This window comes from Sapajus apella, unplaced genomic scaffold (assembly GCF_009761245.1).
Source record: "Sapajus apella isolate SASKATOON/1434 unplaced genomic scaffold, GSC_monkey_1.0 scaffold111, whole genome shotgun sequence".
NCBI lineage: Eukaryota > Metazoa > Chordata > Mammalia > Primates > Cebidae > Sapajus > Sapajus apella.
In genome coordinates, this window is record NW_022437051.1 from 4,227,797 (window position 1) to 4,251,690 (window position 23,894).

At 37.5% G+C, this 23,894-nt stretch overlaps 1 protein-coding gene across 1 annotated transcript in view; it reads right to left on the reverse strand.

Moving 5' to 3' along the window:
• Positions 1–23,894, reverse strand: part of CCDC7 (coiled-coil domain containing 7) — a 394,100-nt gene that overhangs the window by 194,298 nt on the left and 175,908 nt on the right. Inside the window, exon 21 of the mRNA XM_032259671.1 lies at positions 21,936–22,043. Coding sequence (XP_032115562.1) covers positions 21,936–22,043 — 108 coding nt within the window. The remainder of the gene's footprint in view (positions 1–21,935; positions 22,044–23,894) is intronic.

Sequence of the window (23,894 nt, forward strand, 5' to 3'; positions counted from 1 at the left end):
CAGGGCTTACTTGAGAGTGGAGGGTAGGAAGAGTGTAAGGATTGAAAAACTACCTATTGGGCACCATGCTCACTACCTTGGTGACAAAATCATTTGTACCTCAAACTCCAGCACTACATAATATACTCATATAATAAATCTACATGTGTACCACCTGAACCTAAAATGAAAGTTGAAGAATAATGATGCTGTTACAATTGAGTAATTCTGTTGTGGACTAGTCAGGATTCACACAGTAGAAGAAAGAACATACATATATGAAAAGGGGAAAGACAAGAACAAGCTCTGAGAAAATGAACTAAAATTTAAGGTTTCAAAGATTTGCCATGAATTCTAAATATGACTTTATAGGTGTACATCCATGTTTATATGCACATGTATATGTATGTAGACATATGTAAGAAGTTATATGTATATGTGAATACACTGAAGAATACAATTTCAGGTCAACATTACTTTTGTGTAATTTAGGTCTAATCATGGATAATTACAAAGGCATTACCTGGCAATTCTCATAGAGATCCCCAACACACAAGAGACCTGATGTAAGATTTGTCTACTTCAGACACTGAAGGTAGTTGCAGTCTTGAACTCGACTCCTCTTCCCTAGGCCAACCAGGCTCTTGGGCATATAACATTTGTAGTCCAGTCACCTTAAGTTGAAAACCTCTTTATAGGGGAGGGGAGAGGCTGACTGTATTGTTCAGACATTAACTGTATTGTGACAAACAATGACTGTATTGTTCAGTCACTGCCTCTGCCCAGACCACCTATGGTGTCAAGTAGTGGGGTGGAGAAAATCCTTAAAGAAACTTTTTGCAGTTCTGACTCAGAATTCTGAACTTAACCAATCCTAGCCTTCCCAACACCACGGCCCACAGACATAGGTCCAGTCAATTGCTCCACCACAAAATTCGGATGTTAACTGACAAGTTACTAGGCTGGAATAGCAGCTATTTCGAGCATAGCAATTACTTACCAGCTGAGAGAGTAATGGAAAAAATGGCAATTGAGAACTAATTCCTAGAAAATCTGAGCAAAGGCTTTCTTGAAGAGATCTTTTGTTACTGACAATGGAATCTCAAAGGAGGAGACTAATGGGCTTTCCATGAAAGCACTCAGGGATATGTAGTAACCAAGGGGTGCTCAAAAGTTTGTACTACTAGAGTACACATTATAATAGTCCCTATGACTAAAACAAGCATTATCACTCAGCTCCTTCCAGTGAATCTTTAAATGAGTCAGAGAGCTTGGTGAAATTTACCCCAAATTCTCTTAGCTTTCAAAAGTGGACAAAAATATGGGGTAGACCAGGTCCTTATGTTCCCATTTAGTACCCAAGGACCTCTAAGAAAAGTAATGAATTGGGAGATGGGAAAGAAGTACATTTCTTGAGCATTTTAAATAGTGATGTCAAGATGACTGTGATCTTGACAACGCTTGACACCAAGATCACAGGCAAATAGATAATGCTGTCTGGTTTTGGGTCTGAAGTCAACATCAAGGGGACCTTTACCTAGATAAGAAAATATGTGTCCCTATGGGCCAAAATAAACTTTCATTGGCATGGTCTTAACTAATGAATGTCTTGTGGGTATAGATATATTGTGTTTGTGCAACACCACTGACTTACCGAAGTCCAAATGGAAATTGATGCAGTTAGAACCATTTCAGCCAGGGCACAGAAAGACTGTGAACCTACCCAATGTCCTATACTTAGCACCTCTGTCTCCCAGAAATCGGTCTGGGAATGAAAAAGAAACAACTGCCCTCTTTTCTGACATTAATATAGAGAGAGTCTCCTTGAGATTATATCATCATTCAATAACTGAGTACATCTATGTGTAGGGACTTGTTGTAGATTCTCAATTAATTTTGGCTGTTCAATCCATACAACAGCTCTTTGGCTTTTGTCACTCGTATCTGACATTGTAAACATAACAGAAGCTATTGTCTAGAGTGTGAGAACTTATTATGTAAGAGTTAACATTGCACATGCCCAATTCAGTATCTGTCTACAGAGGAATGATTAGGATCAGTTTACCCTTGTGTGGAATAGATAAAATTGACCACTAATATACTTAATTCCCTATCTGTCATCAATGCCTAAACCATAATATAGAAAAGGTCTCACTACTAGAGGAAGGACTAAACTTCTACTCCATTCATGACACCATCCCAAACATGAACCCCCCACAAAAGGACTGGATGCTCTGTTGATGCACAGGTGATAACTCTCTAAATCCTTATTACAATGTACAAGTACCTAGTACCCAAGTGTAATTCCTGAGCACAATCTTTAAGGGGAATGTTGTCTTCTTCCCTGTAATAAGACTGGCTCTGGCCCTCTCTGATCAAACAATTAGAAAGAAAATCCAGTGACTAATGAGACTATTTGACTACTTATACTGTTGTATTACCCATGGGGCAATCTTAATGCCCTCCAACTACAGGGTTACAAGAAAGTTGTTCCCTTTAAATGTGCCACAATCAGGAGGATGGCCTGAAGGTCCTCCAACAAGCAACCCAAACAGTACTCCCCCTGGGCTGCTCTGATATCCATTTATTGTTTGAGGTAGAGGTCTTCTGTTTGCCAATTGGAGGTTACGGCAGAAGGATACTGCCACAGATCAGAGGAATCTATTGGACTTTTGACCCTGTCATGTTTAGAAATCCCTGAAAAGTATATGTCCTTTAAGAGACTATTATTGGCCTTTTATTGGGCTTTGGTGAATGCCAAGCACACAACCTATGATTGTGAAATAGTCTCAAGACAAGAAATTCCAACCAAAAGTTATCAATACTTTTGCTTTCTAATTATCTCAGAATATTCATGCTTTAGGTCAAAGTATAAAATTTCTATGAAACATATGCCCAAATACATATTCATGAATCAAAAAAATATTTTCTGATAAGTTGAATTTAAAATAAATTAAAACTGGGGGATTGATGTAAGCAAGACAGTGGAATAGGAGGTCCAGCCCTCATTCTTCCACAAAAATGCAGTCTTAACAACCAGACTAGGATAAAATTACCTTTATGAGAATTCTAGAATTCAAACAAGAGGCTACAGCACAGCAATGGAACACAGAAACAAGGCAGAAGTACAATTAAAGGATAAGAAGAACAGTTTCAATTCTACTCATGTCACATCTCCCCCTAGCTGTCACAACACAGTGACAAGAGAGATCTCTGGGCTTTTCAGTTTTCCTGTGGGGAATAAAGTGATCATTGGACTTTTCCCAGCCTGTTGAAAGGCCTTCTTATATTGTACCACAATCAAAACACTCAGGGAATCAGCATGGCTAGATCACCTGAAGGTAGCTAAAAACCAAAAAAGGTGGTAGGTGGGGTGGGTGGGTGATTGGAAGCTTTCAAGAGACTGCATGGACCCAATAGCTGACCTACAAATCACAGCAGCAGACTTGCCCACAAGCCCTGCCAGCCAGCACTCCTGTAGAGCCTGACATCTGATCTGCCCATGAACCTTGCTAATGGACCCATGCAATCTCTGGCTGAGCTATCTAGTGAAGGGGCAAAGCCAGGATGTGAATATGCTTCTATAAATGCACATACATCTGTGAAAATACAAGGATCATGAAGAATAAGGGCAATATGAACCAACCAAAGTAACAATATATAGTTCATATAAGAGATCCTTAAAAATGGAGATCTATGACCTTCCTGACAAAGACATAAAAATAATGACCTTAAAGAAGCTCAGTGAACAGAATAGAGCACAGATAGACAACCAAATAAAATTAGGGAAACAACACATGAACAAAAAATGAGAAGTTTAAAAAAGACTAACCATAAAAGTATAAACCAAACAGAAATTCTGGAACTGAGGAACACAATGAATAAACTGAAAAATTCCATAGATAGCCTCAAAAGCAGACTTTATCAAGCAGAATAAAATAACAAAGCAACAAACTCTAAGACAGTTCTTTTGAAATTTTTCATTATGAAAAACAAAAAGAAAAATAATGAAAAACAGTTTAAAAATCCTGCAAGATGTATGGGATACCATCAAGTGAACCAATATAAGCATATGGAAGCCCAAGAAGAAAGAGAGGGAACATGGCAGAAGGCTTATTTAAAGAAATAACGAATACAGGTTTTCCAAATTGAAGAGGAAAATGGATATCCAAATACATGAAACACAAAGGATCCTAAATAGGTTGAATCTTAAGAAGTTTACACTGAGATACATTAAATTGTCAAAACTCAAAGAGAATTTTGAAAATGGAAAGGAAAAAAATGACATCAAATACAAGATAAACCCAAAAAACTATCAATAGGCTTTTTAAGAGAAACTTTGCAGACCAGAAGAGAATGAAATAATATATTCAAAGTACTGAATGAAATAATGTCAACCAAGAATAATACACCCAGAATAATTGTGCTTTAAAAGTTAAGCATAGATACTTTTCCAGACAAACAAAAATCTAGGCAGTTAATCAACATTATACCAGCCTTACAAGAAGTGATAAAGGGAATTTTTAAAGTTGAAATGAAAGGATGCTCAACAGTAACACCAAAGTATATGAAAGCATAGATATCACTATCGAGTAAATATATTGATAATCAGAAAATAATGCAATAGTGTAAGAGTGGCATATGAATCGTTTTAACTCTGGTATAAAAGTCAAAAGCAAAAGTATTAGGGATAACTATAATCAAAAAAATTAGTTCATGGATATAACATATAATGTAAATTTCAACAACAATAACATAAAATGGGGGTGGGATAAAAATGTAAAATTGTTGTATACAATTGAAGTTAAGTTGTTAACAACTTAAAATAGACCATTTTAACCATGTTTTACTGAAACCTCGTGGTACTCATAAAGAAAAACCTATATCAGATACAAAAAAGATGAAAAGAAAATAAAGTATATCATTATAAAAACATCATCAAATCACAAAGGAAAACAGAAAGAGAGAAAGATGGGACACAACTATAAAACAGGCAGAAAACAACATAATTGCAACAGTAAATCTTTACCTAGAAATAATCATTTTAAATATAAATAAGTTAAACTTACCATTCAAAACATATAGAGAGGCTGAAAGGATTAAAAAAAGCAAGATCCAACTATATGCCATCTGCAAGAGACTTGCTTTAGAGTTAAGGGCAAACTGAACTAAAAGTGAGGGGCTTAAATGCTAAAAGGGAAGGAGAGGAAAAGATATTCCATGAAAATGGTATCAAAAAGGGAGCAGAAGTGCCAATACTTAAATAACTAAAATGTCAAGTAAAAGACTATGAGACACAAAAAGTCATCACACCAAAATAAAAAGATCAGTTCACCATTCAAATATAACAATGATAAATATACCTATGTCCTACACCAGAGCACCTAAATATATAAGACAAATATTAATAGGAATGAAGAGAAAAATACACTTCAATATTCCAATTTCAAAAATGGATAGATCATCCAAACAGAAAATCAATAAACAGATCTGTACAACACTATAGACCAAATGGACCTAACAGCCATTTAAAGAACAATCCATCCTAAAGCAGAATACACGCAATTGTCCTATACACGAGATATTTACAGGATAAAGCACATACTACATCACAAAAAAGTCTAAAAGTTTAAGAAAATTAAAACCATTACAAGATTATTTTCCAATCACAGTGGTATGAAACTAGAAATCAGTAATGAAAGAAAAATGGAAAAAAATCACAAATACATGAAAATTAAACAACAAATTTGGAACAACTATTGGATCAAGGAAGAAATCAAAAGGAAAATTAGAAAATATCTTGAGATTTCTAAAAATCCACAAAATTACAATATACCAAAGCTTACAGCAGGATGCAGCAAAAGCAGTACTATAAGGGAAGTTGATAATCACTATAAAAAAAATTTCAAATGAACAACTTAACTTTATACTTCAAGGAAAAAGAAAAATAAATTAAATCCAAAGTTCACAGTAAAAATAATAATAAAATTAGAAGGGAAATAAATAAAATAGGTAATAGAAAAACAATGGAGAAAATTGATGAAATGTGAGTTGGGCTTTTGAAAAGATAAAGAAAATCAGCACACTATTAGCTAGGTAATTTTTAAAAAGAGAAGACTCAAATCATGATGAAAGAGGAGACATTATAACTGATGCCATGGAAATGAGAAAATATCACAAATTACTATAATAAACAATATGGACCAACAAACCAAACAACATAGACAAATTATTAAATTCCTAGAACCTACCAATAACCTATGAAGGCTGAATCAAGAAGAAATGGACAGCCTGAAAAGGCCAACAGTAAATTATAAGACTAAATCATGGTTTTCATGTTGGAAGCTTCTGGTTGCTGGTTCAGTCTCAGTATTTGCTATTGATGTTTTAATGTAAAAAACCCTAAGCTCGGTGGGAGGGTGCCAAGATGGCCAAGAGAAAGCAGCACTGGAATGTAGCTCCCAGCGAATGAGAGGCAGAGGGCTAGAGGATTTCATGATTCCAAATGAGGTGCCCGGTTCTTTTCTGTGGGACTAATAGGGCACTGGAATTAGGCCCAAAGAAGGAGCTGCAGGGAACAGCCACCCAGGGGGGCAAATCAAGACAAGGGGTATGTCCCCACCTGAAATGTGCAGCTGGCTCAGAGGGTCAATGGACTTAACCCCCTCGGTGCTCCATTTCGGATCCTGTGCTTACCTCATTGCTCCTGCAACCCTCGGTTGACGAGAGCCCTGCCAGATGGTGGTGCGCCAAGGGTAGTTGATGCAAATCTGAGCAGTGGCTATCGCAGGGCTCGTCAAGTTGTCACAGGGACATGGGTGGGAGTTTGGACTAACGCCAGCGGGAAGGACTTCCCATAGAGGGAGGCAGAGTTGAAAGCAGGGAAACAGACCATAAGGCCTGGCAGGCCCCACCTCCACAGAACTCAAACTGAAACCCTTGCCAGAGAGCTTGGCAGCAAATACACCAGCTTGACCCCAACCAGGAAGATTGAGCTCTGGGAGAGATGCCATTGGGAAGGCAGGGCCAATCTCACCTGCAAACAAACTCCAGGGAAGGACCACCCACTCAACAACCTGACTGAACCCGAGAGCCCAGCCACGTCCTCTACAGGCCAAAAAAGGTACAGCTCCAACCTCAATAGAAAAAAAATGTCCACTCAGACTCCTTCTGAAATCACCAACTTCAAAGATTAAAGGGAGATAAATACATGAAGATGGGGGAAAAAAACAGCGCAAAAAGGATAAAACCACCAAAGAACAGAACACCTCTTCTCCTCCCAGGGATCAGAACTTCTCACCACCAAGGGAACAAAAAAGATAGAGAATGAATCTGACAAATTGACAGAAGCAGGTTAGGGTTCAGACGGTGGGTAATAACAAACTTCTCTGAGTTAAAAGACCATGTTCTAACCCAATGCAAAGAAACTAAGAACCCTGAAAAAAGGTCAGACAAAATGCTAACTAGAATAACCAGCTTAGAGAAGAACATAAATGATTTGACAGAGTTGAAAAACACAGCATGAGAACTTTGTGAGGCACACACAAGTTTCAACAGCTGAGTCAATCAAGCAGAAAAAAGGATATCAGAGCTAGAAGATCAAATCAATGAAATAAAATGAAAAGGCAAGATTAGAGAAATAAGAGTGAAAAGAAATGAACAAAGCCTCCAAGAAATATGGGATTGTGTGAAAAAACCTAATCTACACTTGATTGGCATACCCGAATGTGACAGGGAGAATGAATCCAAGTTAAAAAACACTCTTCAAGATATTATCTAAGAGAATTTTCCAACCTAACAAGGCAGGCCAACATTTAAATCGTGGAAATACAGAGAACACCACAAAGATATTCCACAAGAAGAGCAACCCTAAGGCACATAGTCGTCAGACTCACCGGGGCTGAAATGAAGGAAAAAATCTTAACGGCAGCCAGAGAGAAAGGTTGAGTCACTCACAAAGGAAAGACTGTTAGACTCTGAGAGGATCTCTTGGCAGAAACCCTGCAAACTAGAAGGGAATGAGGGCCAATATTCAACATCCTTAAAGAAAAGAACTTTCAACCTAGAATTTCGTATCTGGCCAAACTAAGCTTCATAAGTGAAGGAGAAATAAAATCCTTTACAGACAAGCAATTGCTGAGAGATTTCATCACTACAAGACCTGCCTTACAGGAGCTGCTAAAGGAAGTACAAACAGGGAAAGGAACAATGAGTACTAGCCACTGTAAAAATGTACCAAATGGTAAAGAATAACAATGCAATGAAGAAGCCACATCAATAAATGGGCAAAACAACCAGCTAGCATCAAAATGGCAGGATCAAATTCACACATAACAATATTAACGTTGAATGTAAATGGCCTAAATGCCCCAATCAAAAGACACAGACTGGCAAACTGGATAAAAAGTCAAGATCTGTCAGTGTGCTGTATTCAGAAGACCCATCTCACATGCAAAGACTCACACAGACTCAAAATAAAGGGATGGAAGAAGATTTACCAGGCAAATGGATAGCAAAAATAAAAGCAGGGGTAGCAATCATAGTCTCTGATAAAATGGACTTTAAACCAACAAAGATCAAAAGAGACAAAGAAGGGCATTATATAATGGTAAAAGGATCAATGCAACAAGAAAAGCTAACTATCTTAAATATTTATACACCCAATACAGGAGCACCCAGATACATAAAGCAAGTTCTTAAAGACTTACAAAGACACTTAGACTCCCGCACAACAATAGTGGGAGACTTTAACACTCCACTGACAATATTGTACAGATCAATGAGACAGAAAATCAACAAAGATGTCCAGGACTTGAACGCAGATTTGGACCAAGCAGACCTAATAGTCATTTACAGGATACTCCACCCCAAATCCACAGAATACACATTCTTCTCAGCATCACATTGCACTTACTCCGAAATTGACCACATAATTGGAAGTAAATCACTCCTCAGCAAATGAAAAAGAACAGAAATCATAACAATCAGTCTCTCAGACCACAGCGCAATCAAATTAGAACTCAGGATTAAGAAAAGCACTCAAAACTGCACAATCATATAGAGACTGAAAAACTTGCTCCTGAATGACGAATGGATAAACAATCAAATGAAGGCAGAAATAAAAATGTTCTTTGAAACCAACAAGAATGAAGACATAATGTACCAGATCCTATGGGACACATTTAAAGCAGTGTCTAGAGGGAAATTTATAGCAATAAATGCCAACATGAGGAACAAGGAAAGATCTAAAATTGATAACCAATCATCAAAATTGAAAGAGCTAGAGGAGCAAGATTTTAAAAACTCAAATGCAAGCAGAAGACCAGAAATAACTAAGATCAGAGCAGAACTGAAGGAGATAGAGGCACAAAAAACCCCTTCAAAAAATCAGTAAATCCAGGAGCTGTTTTTTTTGTTTTGTTTTTAAGATCATCAAAATAGATAACTAGCTAGACTAAAAAAAAAGAAAAGAGAGAGAGGGGCAGATCCAAGCTGGCCGATTAGGAGCAGCTCAGGATTGCAGCTCCCAGTGAAAGCAAGAAGGGTGAGTGGATGCCGCATTTCCAGACGGATTATTATTGTCCACAGACCAGGAGATTCCCAGGCAGAGGAGCCCCACAGGCCACCAGTGTGGCTTTTTGGCCGGCGTGGCTGTTTTCACCAGCGCAGCTGTTTTGCTGGCACCACAGTGCGGCAGTTCTTTACACAAAATACATGGGTCTCGGTGCCATTTTAGCTGGCAATTGGAGCTCCTGGGAGACAGAGTCACCCATTCAACTGATAAAAAAGGGGACTGAAACAGGGAGCCAGGCAAGGAGATTCCCGGGCAAAAAAGCGGGAATCTCCTGGCCTGGAGACCAAAAATCTCAGAGCAGCTTTTTCAGCCGGCGCAGTGGGTCACCACACGGGCAATCACACAGATCCTGGCACCTTTTCAACAGGTGACTGGAACACCTGGGAGACAGAGTCGACCATTCAACTAAAAAAAAAAAAAAAGGAGGGGTCTGAGGCAGGGAGCCAGGTAATCAGGCTCGGTTGGTCCCATCCTCATAAAAAAAAAACTGCAACCAGAAATGCTCTGGATTGAGAGTTTCACAGGAAGCACAGCTGAACCCAGGACGGTCCAGCTTTGTGGGGGAGGGGCGTCTACCATAACCAAGGCAGTCCACCACTACGGAGGTAGTTTGCCATTATAGAGGTGGGCCGCCATTGCTGAGGCAGTTCTAACCATACCTGTATAAACAGGACTGCAGGAAAGTTCACATGGCAGCTGGGCAGAGCCTACAGCAGTTCAGCAAAGCCTCTGCAGGCAGACAGTGACTACGCTGCCTCCTCACTGCACAGGGCAGCCCTGAAAAAAGGCAGCAGCTCAACAGAAACTAATAAAAAAAAAAGCCCTAATTCCCGGGACAGAGCACCTGGGGAAAAAAGGGGGGGGTTATGAGTTCTATGGCAGCAGACATAAACCATACCTGCCCAGTAGCTCTGAATGAACAACAGAGCTCACAGCTCAGCACTTCAGCTCCAATAAAGGACAGACTGTCTCCTCAAGTAGCTCCGTGACCCCTGTATATCCAAAGAGTCACCTCATAAAGGAGAGCTCAGACTGACATCTGGCAGGTATCCTTCTGAGACAAAGATAGCAGAAGAAGAAACTGGTAGCAACCCTTACTGTTCTGCAGCCACTTCAGGTGATCGCCAGGCAAATAGGGCCTGTAGTGGGCCTCAGCAGTCCTACAGCAGAGGAGCCTGACTGTTGGAAGGAAAACTAAGAAACAGAAAGAAATAACTTCATCAACAAACTGGACATTCACTTAGAGACCCAATCTGAAAGTCAACAACTACAAAGATGGCAGGTGGATAAATCCACAAAGATGGGAAGAAACCAGTGCAAAAAAGATGAAAACACCTGAAACCAGAACGCCACTCCTCCTACAAGAGATTATAACTCCTCACCAGCAAGGGAACAAGGCTGGATGGAGAATGAGTGTGATGAATTGACAGAATCAATCTTCAGAAGGTGGGTAATAAGAAACTTCTCTGAGCTAAAAGAACATGTTCTAAGATGTTCTAATGCAAAGAAACTAAGAACCTTGAAAAAACATTTGACAAAATGCTAATGAGAATAAACAACTTAGAGAGGAATATAAGTGAATTGATGGAGCTGAAAAACACAACAGGAGAACTTCACAAAGCATACACAAGTTTGAACAGCCAAACTGGCCAAGCAGAAGAAAGGGTATCAGAGGTCGAAGATCAACTCAATGAAATAAAACAAGAAGGCAATAATAGAGAAAAAAGGGTAAAAAGGAATGAACAAAGTCTCCAAAAAATATGGGACTATGTGAAAAGACCTAATCTACGTTAGAGAGGTGTACATGAATGTGACGGAGAGAATGAATCCAAGCTGGAAAATACTCTTCAGGATATTATCCAGGAAAACTTCCCCAACCTAGCAAGGCAGGCCAATATTCAAGTCCAGGAAATACAGAGAACACCACAAAGATATGCCTAAAGAAGAGCAACCCTAAGGGACATAATCATCAGATTCACCAGGGTTGAAATGAAGGAGAAAATGCTAAGGGCAGCCAGAGAGAAAGGTCAGGTTTCCCACAAAGGGAAGCCCATCAGACTCACAGCAGATCTCTCAGCAGAAAAACTACAAGCCAGAAGAGAGCGGGGGCCAATATTCAACATCCTTAAAGAAAAGAATTTTCAACACAGAATTTCATATCCAGCCAAACTAAGCTTCATAAGTGAAGGAAAAATAAAATCCTTTATGAACAAGCAAAACCTCAGAGATTTCATCACCACCCAGGCCTGCTTTACAAGAGCTCCTGAAAGAAGCACTAAACATAAAAAGGAACAACAAGTACAAGCCACTCCAAAAACATACCAAATGGTAAAGAGCATCAACACAATGAAGAAACTGCATCAACTAATGGGCAAAACAGCCAGCTAGCATCAAAATGGCAGGATCAAATTCACACATAACAATATTAACCCTAAATGTAAATGGAATAAATGCCCCAATCAAAAGACATAGACTAGCAAATTGGATAAAAAGCCAAAACCCATCAGTGTGCTGTATCCAGGAAATCCATCTCACATGCAAGGATACACAAAGGCTCCAAATGAAGGGATGGAGGAAGATTTACCAAGAAAATGGAGAGCAAAAAAAATCAAGAGTTGAAATTCTTGTCTCTGATAAGACAGACTTTAAACCAACAAAGATAAAAAGAGACAAAGAAGGACATTATATAATGGTAAAAGGATCAATGCCACAAAGAGAGCTAATGATTCTAAATATATATGCACCCAATACAGGACCACCCAGATACATAAGGCAAGTTCTTAATGACTTAGAAAGAGATTTAGACTCCCACGCAATAATAGTGGGAGACTTTAACACCCCATTGTCAATATTAGACAGATCAACGAGGCAGAAAATTAACAAGGATATCCAGGACTTGAACTCAGACCTGGAACAAGCAAACCTAGTAGACACTTACAGAACTCTCTGCCCCAAATCCACAGAATATACATTCTTCTCAGCACCACATCACACCTACTCTAAAATTGACCACATAATTGGAAGTAAATCACTCCTTAGCAAATGCAAAAGAACAGAAATCATAACAAACAGTCTCTCAGACCATAGTGCAATCAAGTTAGAACTCAAATTAGAAACTAACACGGAATCACACAGCTTCATGGAAACTGAACAACTGACTCTTGAATGTTTACTGGATAAACAATGAAATGAAGGCAGAAATAAAGATGTTCTTCGAAACCAACAAGAACGAAGACACAACATACCAGAATCTCTGGGACACATTTAAAGCAGTCTCTAGAGGAAAATATATAGCAATAAATGCCCACATGAGAAGCAAGGAGAGATCTAAAATAGACACCCTGTTGTCAAAATTGAAAGAGCTAGAGGAGCAAGATCAAAAAAACTCAAAACCTAGCAGAAGAAAAGAAATAACTAAGATCAGAGCAGAACTGAAGGAGATAGAGACACAAAAGAACCCTTCAAAAAATCAACAAATCCAGGAGCTGGCTTTTCAAAAAGATCAACAAAATAGACCACTAGCCAGACTAATAAAAAAGAAAAGAGAGAATAATTAAATAGATGCAATAAAAAATGATAAAGGGGATATCACCACAGATTCCACAGAAATACAAACCATCATCAGAGATTATTACAAACATCTCTATGCACATAAACTAGTAAACCTGGAAGAAATGGATAAATTTCTGGACACTTCTATCCTCCCAAGCCTAAAGCAGGAAGAAGTCGAAACCCTGAATAGATCAGTAACAAGGTCTGAAGTTGAGGCAGCAATTAAGAGGCTACCACCAAAAAAAAGCCCAGGTCCAGATGGGTTCACAGCCGAATTCTACCACACACACAAAGAGGAGCTAGTACCATTCCTTCTGAAACTATTCCAAACAATCCACAAAAAGGGAATCCTTCCCAAATCATTTTATGAGACCAACATCATCCTGATACCAAAACCCAGCAGAGACTCAGCAAGAAAAGAAAACTTGAGGCCAATATCCATGATGAATATAGATGCAAAAATCTTCATAAAATACAGCCAAACCGACTGCAACAGCACATCAAAAAGCTTATGCACCATGATCAAGTAGGCTTCATCCCAGGGTTGCAAGGCTTGTTCAACATACGCAAATCTATAAATGTAATTCACCACATAAACAGAACAAAAGACAAAAACCACATGATTACCTCAATTGATGCAGAGAAGGCCTTTGACAAAATTCAACAGCCCTTTATGCTAAAAGCCCTCAATAAACTAGGTATCAATGGAATGTATCTCAAAATAATAAAAGCTATTTATGACAAACCAACAGCCAATATCATACTGAATGGGCAAAAACTGGAAGCATTCCATTTGAAGTCTGGCACTAGAGCAGGATTCCCTCTCTCACCACTCCTATTCAATATTTTATTGGAAGTTCTAGCCAGAGCAATCAGGCAAGAGAAAGAAATAAAGGGCATTCAAATAGGAAAGGAGGAAGTCAAATTGTCTCTATTTGCAGACGACATGATTGTATATCTAGAAGTCCCCATTGTCTCAGCCCAAAATCTCCTTAAAGTGATAAGCAACTTCAGCAAAGTCTCAGGATACAAAATCAATGTGCAAAAATCACAAGCATTCCTATACACCAATAACAGACTTAAAGAAAGCCAAATTACTCTCACAATTGCTATTCACAATTGCTACAAAGAGAATAAAATACCTAGGAATACAACTAACAAGGAGTGTAAAGGACCTCTTCAAGAATAACTACAAACCACTGCTCAATGAAATGAGAGGACACAAACAGATGAAGAAACATTCCATGTTCATGGTTAGGAAGAATCAATATTGTAAAAATGGCCATATTGCCCAAAGTAATTTACAGATTCAACATTATCCCCATCAAGCCACCAATGACCTTCTTCACAGAACTGGAAAAACCCACCTTAAACTTCATATGGAACCAAAAGAGAGCCTGCATAGCCAAGTCAATTCTAAGCAAAAAGAACAAAGCTGGAGGCATCACACTACCGGACTTCAAACTATACTACAAGGCTACAGTAATCAAAACAGCATGGTACTGGTACCAAAACAGAGATATAGACCAATAGAACAGAACAGAGGCCTCGGAGGCAACACAACACATCTACAACCATCCGAACTTTGATAAACCTGACAAAAACAAACAATGGGGAAAGGAGTCCCTGTTTAATAAATGGTGTTGGGAAAACTGGCTAGCCATATGCGGGAAGCTGAAAGTGGACCCCTTCCTTACACGTTATACAAAAATTAACTCCAGATGGATTAAAGATTTAAACATAAGAACTAACACCATAAAAACCCCAGAAGAAAATCTAGGCAAAACCATTCAGGACATAGGCACAGGCAAGGAGTTCATGACTAAAACACCAAAACAAATGGCAACAAAAGTCAAAATAGACAAATGGGAAACTTAAAAGCTTCTGCACAGCAAAAGAAACAATCATTAGAGTAAGCCAGCTACCGACAGAATGGGAAAAAGTTTTTGCAATCTACCCATCAGACAAAGGGCTAATATCCAGAATCTACAAAGAACTGAAGCATACTTACAGGGGAAAAAAAAAACCATTCAAAAGTGTAGGAAGGATATGAACAGACACTTTTTAAAAGAAGACAAATATGTGGCCAACAAACATATGAAAAAATGCTTTTCATCAATGGTGATTAGAGAAATGCAAATCAAAACCACATTGAGATACCATCTCACGCCAGTTAGAATGGCGATCATTAAAAACTCTGGAGACAACAGATGCTGGAGAGGATGTGGAGAAAAAGGAATACTTTTACACTGTTGGTGGGAGTGTAATTTAGTTCATCTATTGTGGAAGACAGTGTGGCGATTTCTCAAGGATCTAGAATTAGAAATTCCATTTGACCCAGGAATCCCATTACTGGGTATATACCCAAAGGATTATAAATCATTCTATCATAAAGACACATGCACACATATGTTCATTGTGGTGTTGTTTACGATAACAAAGACCTGGAACCAACCCACACGCCCACAGATGATAGACTGGAAAAAAAAATTTTGGCACATATACACCATGGAATACTATTCAGCCATAAAAAAAGATGAGTTTGTGTCCTTTGTAGAGACATGGATGAACCTAGAAACCATCATTCTCAGCAAACTGACACAAGAATAGAAAACCAAACACCTCATGTTTTGACTCATAGGTGGGTGACTAACAATGATAACTCTTAGGCACAGGAAAGGGAAAAACAGTCACAGGGATAGGTGCAGGGGTGGAGGGGAGGGGAGGGGGACTAGCAAGGGGGCAGGGAGGTAGGGGAGGGATAACACTGGGAGAAATGCCTGATGTAGGCAACGGGGGTGGGGGACGGAGACAGCAAACCACCATGGTATGTATGTACCTATGCAACAATCCTGCAAGATGCAGGATGTGCACATGTATCCCTGAGCCCAAATACAATTAAAAAAAATCCTAAACTCTACACACACACACACACACGCACACGCACACGCACACGCACACGCACACACACACACACACACACACACACACACACAAATGGTTAGAACTAATAAAGTCAGTAAAGGCACAGAATATAAAATTAACATACACAAATTGGTTTTGTTTCAATATATTGACAATGAATTATCCAAAAAAGGAATTCAAAATCAATCCTATTACAATCACATCAAAAGGGGAAAAAAATACATAGCAATAAACAATCAAAAAGGCAAAGGCTCGTACCCTGAAAACTATAAAATACTGATGAAAAAAATTAAAATGGAAAGACATCTTGTGTTCAAAATGGAAGAATTAATATTGTTAAAATGCCCATACAACCCAAAGTGACATACAATTCCTATCTAAATGCCAATGGCCTACTTTTACAGAAATTGAAATAACAATTCTAAAATTCATATGGAACCAAAAACCCAAATAGCCAAAGCAATCTGGAGCAAGAAAAAAAAAAAAACTGCAGGCATCATACTTCCTGATTTTAAAACACATTACAAAGCTTACATAATAGTAAGCAAAAAAGTATAGTACTGACGTAGAAGACATATACACCAATGTAACAGGGAATCCAGAATTAATCCCTATGCATATAGGGATTGAGAACTGATCTTCTTTGAGGGTGGTAAGAATACACAAAAAGGAAAGGATAGCTTCTCCAACAGCACTGGGGAAACAGAATATCCACATGCAAAATGATGAAATTCAATACTTATCTTACATTATACACAAAAAGTCAACCTTAGTAAAGTGGTTTAAAAAATAAATAAAGTGGGACAGCACCAAAATGGCAGAAGAGATAGCAGCCTTCATCCCTCCCCCTATAAAACAAATACAGGTACCTTTCACAAACCACAATACCCCAGAGAGGGGTCATGGGACCATTAATAAATCTGTAGCAATACAGTGGAGCACAATGTCCAAGTAAAAAGGATCGCTGATGAGGTCAGCATATCTTAGCTACCAGGAGTTAGCTAGGAGCAGAAAAGAAAGGTAGAGGCTATGGACATCCGCCTTGCTGCTGGAACCACCATGGTTTCCAATGGCCTGATCCACCCAGAACACTGGCATTTCTTTCTATTAGGTACCAAGAGCCATCCCCACCAGGAGACCCCAGAAAGGGAGATGTGTCTATATGCTCCTCCTCCAAACAAGAATCAGCACTGCTGAGCTGCTATTGGGAAATAAGCCACCGCCTCCTCTACACCTTATGTGTGCCCTGACCCAAAACACAGCAACTCTGCAAGTAACCACACTCCAGACCTGGGTTTTATGTTCACATTGAACCCACCAACACCTCAGACGTTGGGAATCATTGTCACAGCAAGGTAGTTTGCACACCAAATCCCAGAGCTACACCTTCACTGTGTGTTCCCATGCTTCCAGCACCAGTTTAGCCACCACAGAGAGCTAGACTGGGCCCCAACTCCAGAGCAGCTCAAACTGTGTGGATACCAGTATTCTCATTCTTAGCTCCCCAGCTATTTCACAGGAATCTGCACCTTGCCTTCTGTTACCAAGGTGGCAGCAGAGGTGCATGTGCCCTGGGCACGCCGTGGATCCCAGAACCATGATCCCTCCATACATTCCTGTGCTTCACATCTGAGCTCTGCAGCCACTCCATTGGCACCATTGATCAAATGCTCATGCCACTGAATGTAAGCAAGCTAACAAGCCACACCCAGTACCAAGAGGGATTTTATCAGCAAAAACTTCCCCACTGAGAGAAAAAGAAATCAGAAGGACAGTCATTGTCACTGTCCTTAACAGTCATTGTCACTGAAGACCCAAATAACCTTTGTCACAATTACGGACATTCACAGCATTGGCTGCTGAGGATTCTCACAATCTTTGTCATCACCAACCTCAGCTCCCAGAGCTATACAAAGTCGACAAAATTCTCAATCTCATGAGTGCCAAAACTGCAGCAGCCCACCCAGCAAGTACACTCACAACCCTGTAGGAGAAGGTCTTTCAACAGCTAAACTAGTCACAAGAGGCTATAAGATTTGCAGACATCAATGTAAAACCACAAGAAACATGAAAAACCAAAGATGCAACATGACCAAAATACCACAATAATTTCCTGAAGCTGATCTCAAATAAATGCAGATATAAAAACTGCCTCACAAAGAATTCAAAATATTTTTGGAGGATCAAACAAGTTAGAGAAGACAGTTACATGTGTCACTTAATGACAGGGATATGTTCTGAAAAATGTGTCATTAGGCAATTTGATCCTTTCAAACATCATATACTTACATAAACCTATATGGTATAGCCTCCTACACACCTAAGCTATATGATATAGTCTACTGTTCCTATGCTATAAAACCATACAGTATGTTACTATACTAAATATTGTAATCAATTCCAATACAATAGTAAATATTTGTGTATCTAAACAGAAAAAAAATTTTAAAAAGCACAAATATGGCATAAAAGGTTTTAAAACTGATATATCTGTATGGAGTACTTACCATGAAGGTAGTTCACAGAACTAAGAGTTACTCTGAGTGAATCAGAAAGTGAGTGCTAAGTGAATGTGAAGGCCTAGGACATTGCTGTGCACTACTGTAGACTTAATAAACACTGTACACTTGGGCTACACAAGAGTTTGAATAAATTTTCTTTATTCAATAATAAATTAACCTTAGTTTATTGTAACATTTTTATTTTATAAACTTTTTATTTTTTTTACTTTTTCAGTTTCTTGTAATAACACACCTTAACACACAAACACACTGTACAATTGTACCATTTATAGCACTAAAAGCCCACATTAAGTAAAAGATCCCAAATAAACAATCTAATGTTACACCACAAGGAATTAAGGAAAATAGAACAACTAAACTGAAAGTTTATAGAAGGAAGAAAATAATAAAGATCATAGAAGAAATTTAAAAATGGATACTAGAAAAATAGAAAAGATTTAAAAACAATAGAAAAGATCAACAAAACTAAGAGTTGGTATTTTGAAAGGACAGTATCAATGAAACTTAATGAAACTAACAAAGAGAAAAGACTCAAAATCAAGAATAAAAGAACCATCACTACTGATGTCATGAAGCTATAAAAGATCATGAGAGACTACTATGAATAATTATACACCAACAATTTCAATAACCCAGAAGAAATGAATAAATTCCTAGACCCATGCAACCTACCAAGGCTAACTCATGAAGAAGAGAAATATGAATAAACCAATAATGAGTAAGGAGATTAAATCACTAATATAAAGTCTTCTATTAAAGAAAAGTCAAGGCCTCATGGATATACTGCTAAATTCTACCCAATGTTATAAGAAGAATTAATGCTAACGCCCCTTAAATTAAAAAAAAAATAGAAGGGATTACTTCCAAACTTATTTTAGGAGGCTAGCATTACTGACACCAAAGCCAGACAAGGACACTACAAGAAAAGACAAATAAAAGGTCAGTACCTCTGATGATCAGGGAAAACCTCAACAAAATACTAAAAAAAAAATTCAACAGCACATTTAAAGAATAATTCACCATGATCAAGCGTGTTTTATCTCCTGGGTGCAAGGATGGGTCAACATAAACAAAGCAATAAATGTGATACATCACATTAACAGAATGGAGGACAAAAAACACATGATAATCTCAATAGATGCAGAAAAAACATCCATAAAAATTCAAAATCCCTTCAAAATAGAAACTTCCAACTAGTTAGGTATAGGAGGATTGTACCTCACTGCAAAAGCCATATACAACAGATAAACCATACCTAACATTATACTTGACAGTAGTAAGTAGAGAGCTTTTCTTCTAAGATAAGGAACAAGACAAAGATACTATTCTCACCACTTCCATTCTACAGAGCACTGTCAGCCTCAGACAGATAAACTATGAAAGAAAAAGAAACAAAAGCGGTTCTAATTGGATGGGGGAAGTAAAATTATCTTGGTCAGACAACATAAACTTATACAGGGAAAACTCTAAAGACTCCACCATAAAACTATTAGGAGTAATGATTAAATTTATAAAATTTTCAGTATAGAAAGTCAACACACAAACATGAGTAGTGTTCTTATACTCTAACAATGAACTGTCAGAAAAAGAAATCAAAAAATAATGTCATTTAAAATATCTACAAAAAATTAAATTCCTGGGAATAAATTTTAAAAAAGAGGAAAAAAAGTTCTATTATTAAAACTATAAAACATTAGTAAAAGAAGTTTAAGATAGCACAAATAAAAAGATATCTCATATTCCTGGATTGGAAGAATATTGTTAAAATGCTGATCAGCTATGAGCTTAATTCAATCCCTATCAAAATCCCAATAACATTTTTCACAGAAATAGAAAAAATCCAAAAATTCATATGGAACCATAAAAGACCCTGAATACCCAAAGCAATCTTGAGCAAGAAAAACAAAGCTGGAGGCATAGTACATCCTAATTTTAAAACATTATTTAGATACAGCAAACAAGACAGCATCGTACTGGGTATAAAAGCAGACACTCAGATCAATGGAATAAAATATACAATGATGTTGAAAAAACTACATATCCACAAGCAGAAGAATAAAATTATAACTTCATCTCACACTATGTACAAAAATCAACTCAAATTGGATTAAAGACATAAATGTAGGATCTGAACTGAAATTACCTGAAGAAAACATGGGAAACACTTCATTATGTTGATCTCAGCAAAGAGTTTTTTAGATATGACCCCAAAAGCAAGGTAATAAAAGAAAAATAAGTAAATGGTATTAAACAAAACTAAAAAGTTCTGCACAGCAAAGGAAACAATCAACAGTATGAAGAAATAGCCTACTGAATGAGAGAAAGCATTTGCAAACCACACATCTGATAAGCAGTTAAGATCCAATGTTTAGAAACAGTCCAAATAATTCAACAGTTAGAAAACAATCAACCCAAATAAAAGATAAGCACAGGATCTGAATAGACATTTCTCCAATGAAGACATCCAAATGGACAACAGGTATACGAACAAGTGTTCAACATCACTAATCGTCAGGGAAATGCAAATTAAAACCACAATGATATATCACTTCACACACATTAAAGTAACTATCATCAAAAAGATGGAAGACAAATGCTGGCAAAGATGCGAAGATAAAGGAACCCTTGTATGCTGTTGGTGGGAATGTAAATTAGTAAAGCCATAACTGAAAATACTACAGGGGTTCCTCAAAAAATTAAAAATAGAACTACAATATTATCCACAATTTTACTTCTGGATATACCTCCAAAGGATATGAAATCAGTATACAAAAGAGGTATTTGTACTCCCATGTTCACTGTAACATTACTCACAATAGCCAAGATATGGAGTCAAACTTAGTGTCCAGCCACAGATTAATAGATAAGGAAAATCAGCCTTAAAAAAAGAAGTTCTGTCATTTGTGATAATATGGATGAACTTGGAGAACATAATGCCAAATAAAGTAAGCCAGTTACAAAAAAAAAAAAATACTGCATTACCTTACTCATATGTGGAGTTTTCAAAAGTCAAGCTCATAGAAACAGAGTAAAATGTTGGTTATAAGAGGCTAGATGGTGGGGGGACTGAAGCAATGTTGGTCAAAGGACACAAATTTCAGCTGGACATGAGGAATGTTTAAGAGATCTACTGTACATCATGAGTACTGTTAATATATTGCACAATTGTAAGTTGCTAAGAGAAATTTTAAGTCTTAACACAAAAAAACCAACAAGGTAATGTACATGTTAAATAGCTTGATTTGGTTATTCCACAATGTATTCATATATCAAAACATCATGTGATACACGATAAATGTATATAATTTTTACTTGGCAATTAAAGATAAATCACAAATAAATAAATCTTAAAATATTTTAAGGTTATCTACAATTATACTTACTGTCAAGTTGATTATTTTGAAAAGATTTTTGTTTCTTTACTTCCACTTCCATTTTTGACTTTGTGTCTTGTTCAAGCGTAAGATTTTCTTCTGGTGCATCATAATGAGCTACACAAAGTAATAAATTTAATGCACTAAACATAAAAAACTATAGTGAAATTTCTAGATTTCAGAAATGTAGCAAGTATACAGTCATATTCTGTCTCATTTTTATACATGTAAAATATAAGTAAATCACTATAATTCTAGATATGACATGAAAACAGTGATAAGAATTTTGGTGAATCTGAGGTGAAGTAGTCTTATTATTTCATAAATATTTCTTGGCATCAAATATTTATATTAGCCTCTACTTGTTTTTGATTATTCATAATTTAGGTTAATATGTATTCATAGCAAAACAATGAAAATTCATATGTACAAGTTTAGTCATTACAACATACTTTTAATGACAAAATAGTCAAAAGCACTTAAATGTACAAGCATATGAGATTGGTTAAGTAAAAAGGTATATATTATAATTTATGGTATTATCAACTATAATCTTTAATACAACACAAAGAGTTATACAGACAGCTTTAAAAGTAATAAAAAGATTGTTGTAACCTGAGTTAGAGAGATTTGTAGAAGGTTATGTGAACTGAGGAAAAAATTAAAATAGAAGAAAGATATCAAGTATGCTATCCATTAGGAAATAAATGTAAAAAGATACTTGCTTTTAGAAATTGAAACACAGGAAAGATAAACCAGAAAACAAAGTTAGTGACCAAAATTTGCACAGACCCTACATGCAAAATTGCATCCAATGACTACTGTTAAATCTAAGCATGTTCCTAGACTGAGGATAGTCTACAATGCATGTTTTCATGTTTTATTCATTTTTCCATGTGTGATGAAAAAGTATGTAGAGTCTTCAGGATCACATTGCCCACCCATCCAAAAGCGATCATAGAAGAGATGTGAATAGTTCACCTTTACCTTAAATGAGTTACTCTTGTTACATTTAATTATGGACAGTGGCACTTATGAGGTGTGTTACTGCATACCTCCTCATTCAGAGTGTCCTTCCATGGCCACTTTGCCCAACAAGGATTAAAAAGTAGGTAGGCAGAAAGTGGTATATACATATGAGACCCTCTCCTTTCTTAGCTGGCTGCTATTTGGCCTCTGACTAATTTGGTCCAATTGTGGTGAGTTCCCTGCCACTGAAAAACTTTTTTTGACCACTCTTCTAGTCACCAGCAAAGTGCCCTGAAAGCCACCTGATAGTCTCTTACTTCAGCAATAAGGAGTAAGAACAACAGATGACAAATAAGATCATTTACCAAACTCAGACCTACGTTAATTTGTGCTACTCTCATTGGTTATATAGCTCAATTGAACTTGATGATGTGAAATGGCTAGCAGCACAATCCAGATCTTAACTGACAAATTTCCATGCAAGACAAAAGAACCTACTGCCAAGGTACCAATATTTCATTAAATTACGTCAGAGTGATGTAAAAATGTAACTGAGCACCCACTCCCAGACCATCTGGTTAAGTGTCTTCTCAAAGACATCTATGGCTCTAGTAGCTCAACAATAAAGTACCAAGGAAGAGATTGATGGGTTCTCCATTAGATGCTTATGATCATTTAATAGTCATAGGGGCACAACACAGAGCCCCACTACAGTCCACATAGTGAGGACTCCTATGACTAATAAAGTGCTATCCTTGATACCTAGAGTCGTGGAGCAAGATGGTCAAATAGAAGGCTACACCAATCATCCCTCTTGCAGAAACAACAAATTTTAAAATATCTACATATGAAAAAGCACCTTAATAGGAACCAAAAATCACCTGAACCCTCACAGTATCTGGTTTTAACTTCGTACTATTGAAAGAGGCACCGAGGAGGGGAAAAAAGACAGTCTTTAATTGCTAATGCCATCCCTCCTTCACTGCTCACCAGTGTTCA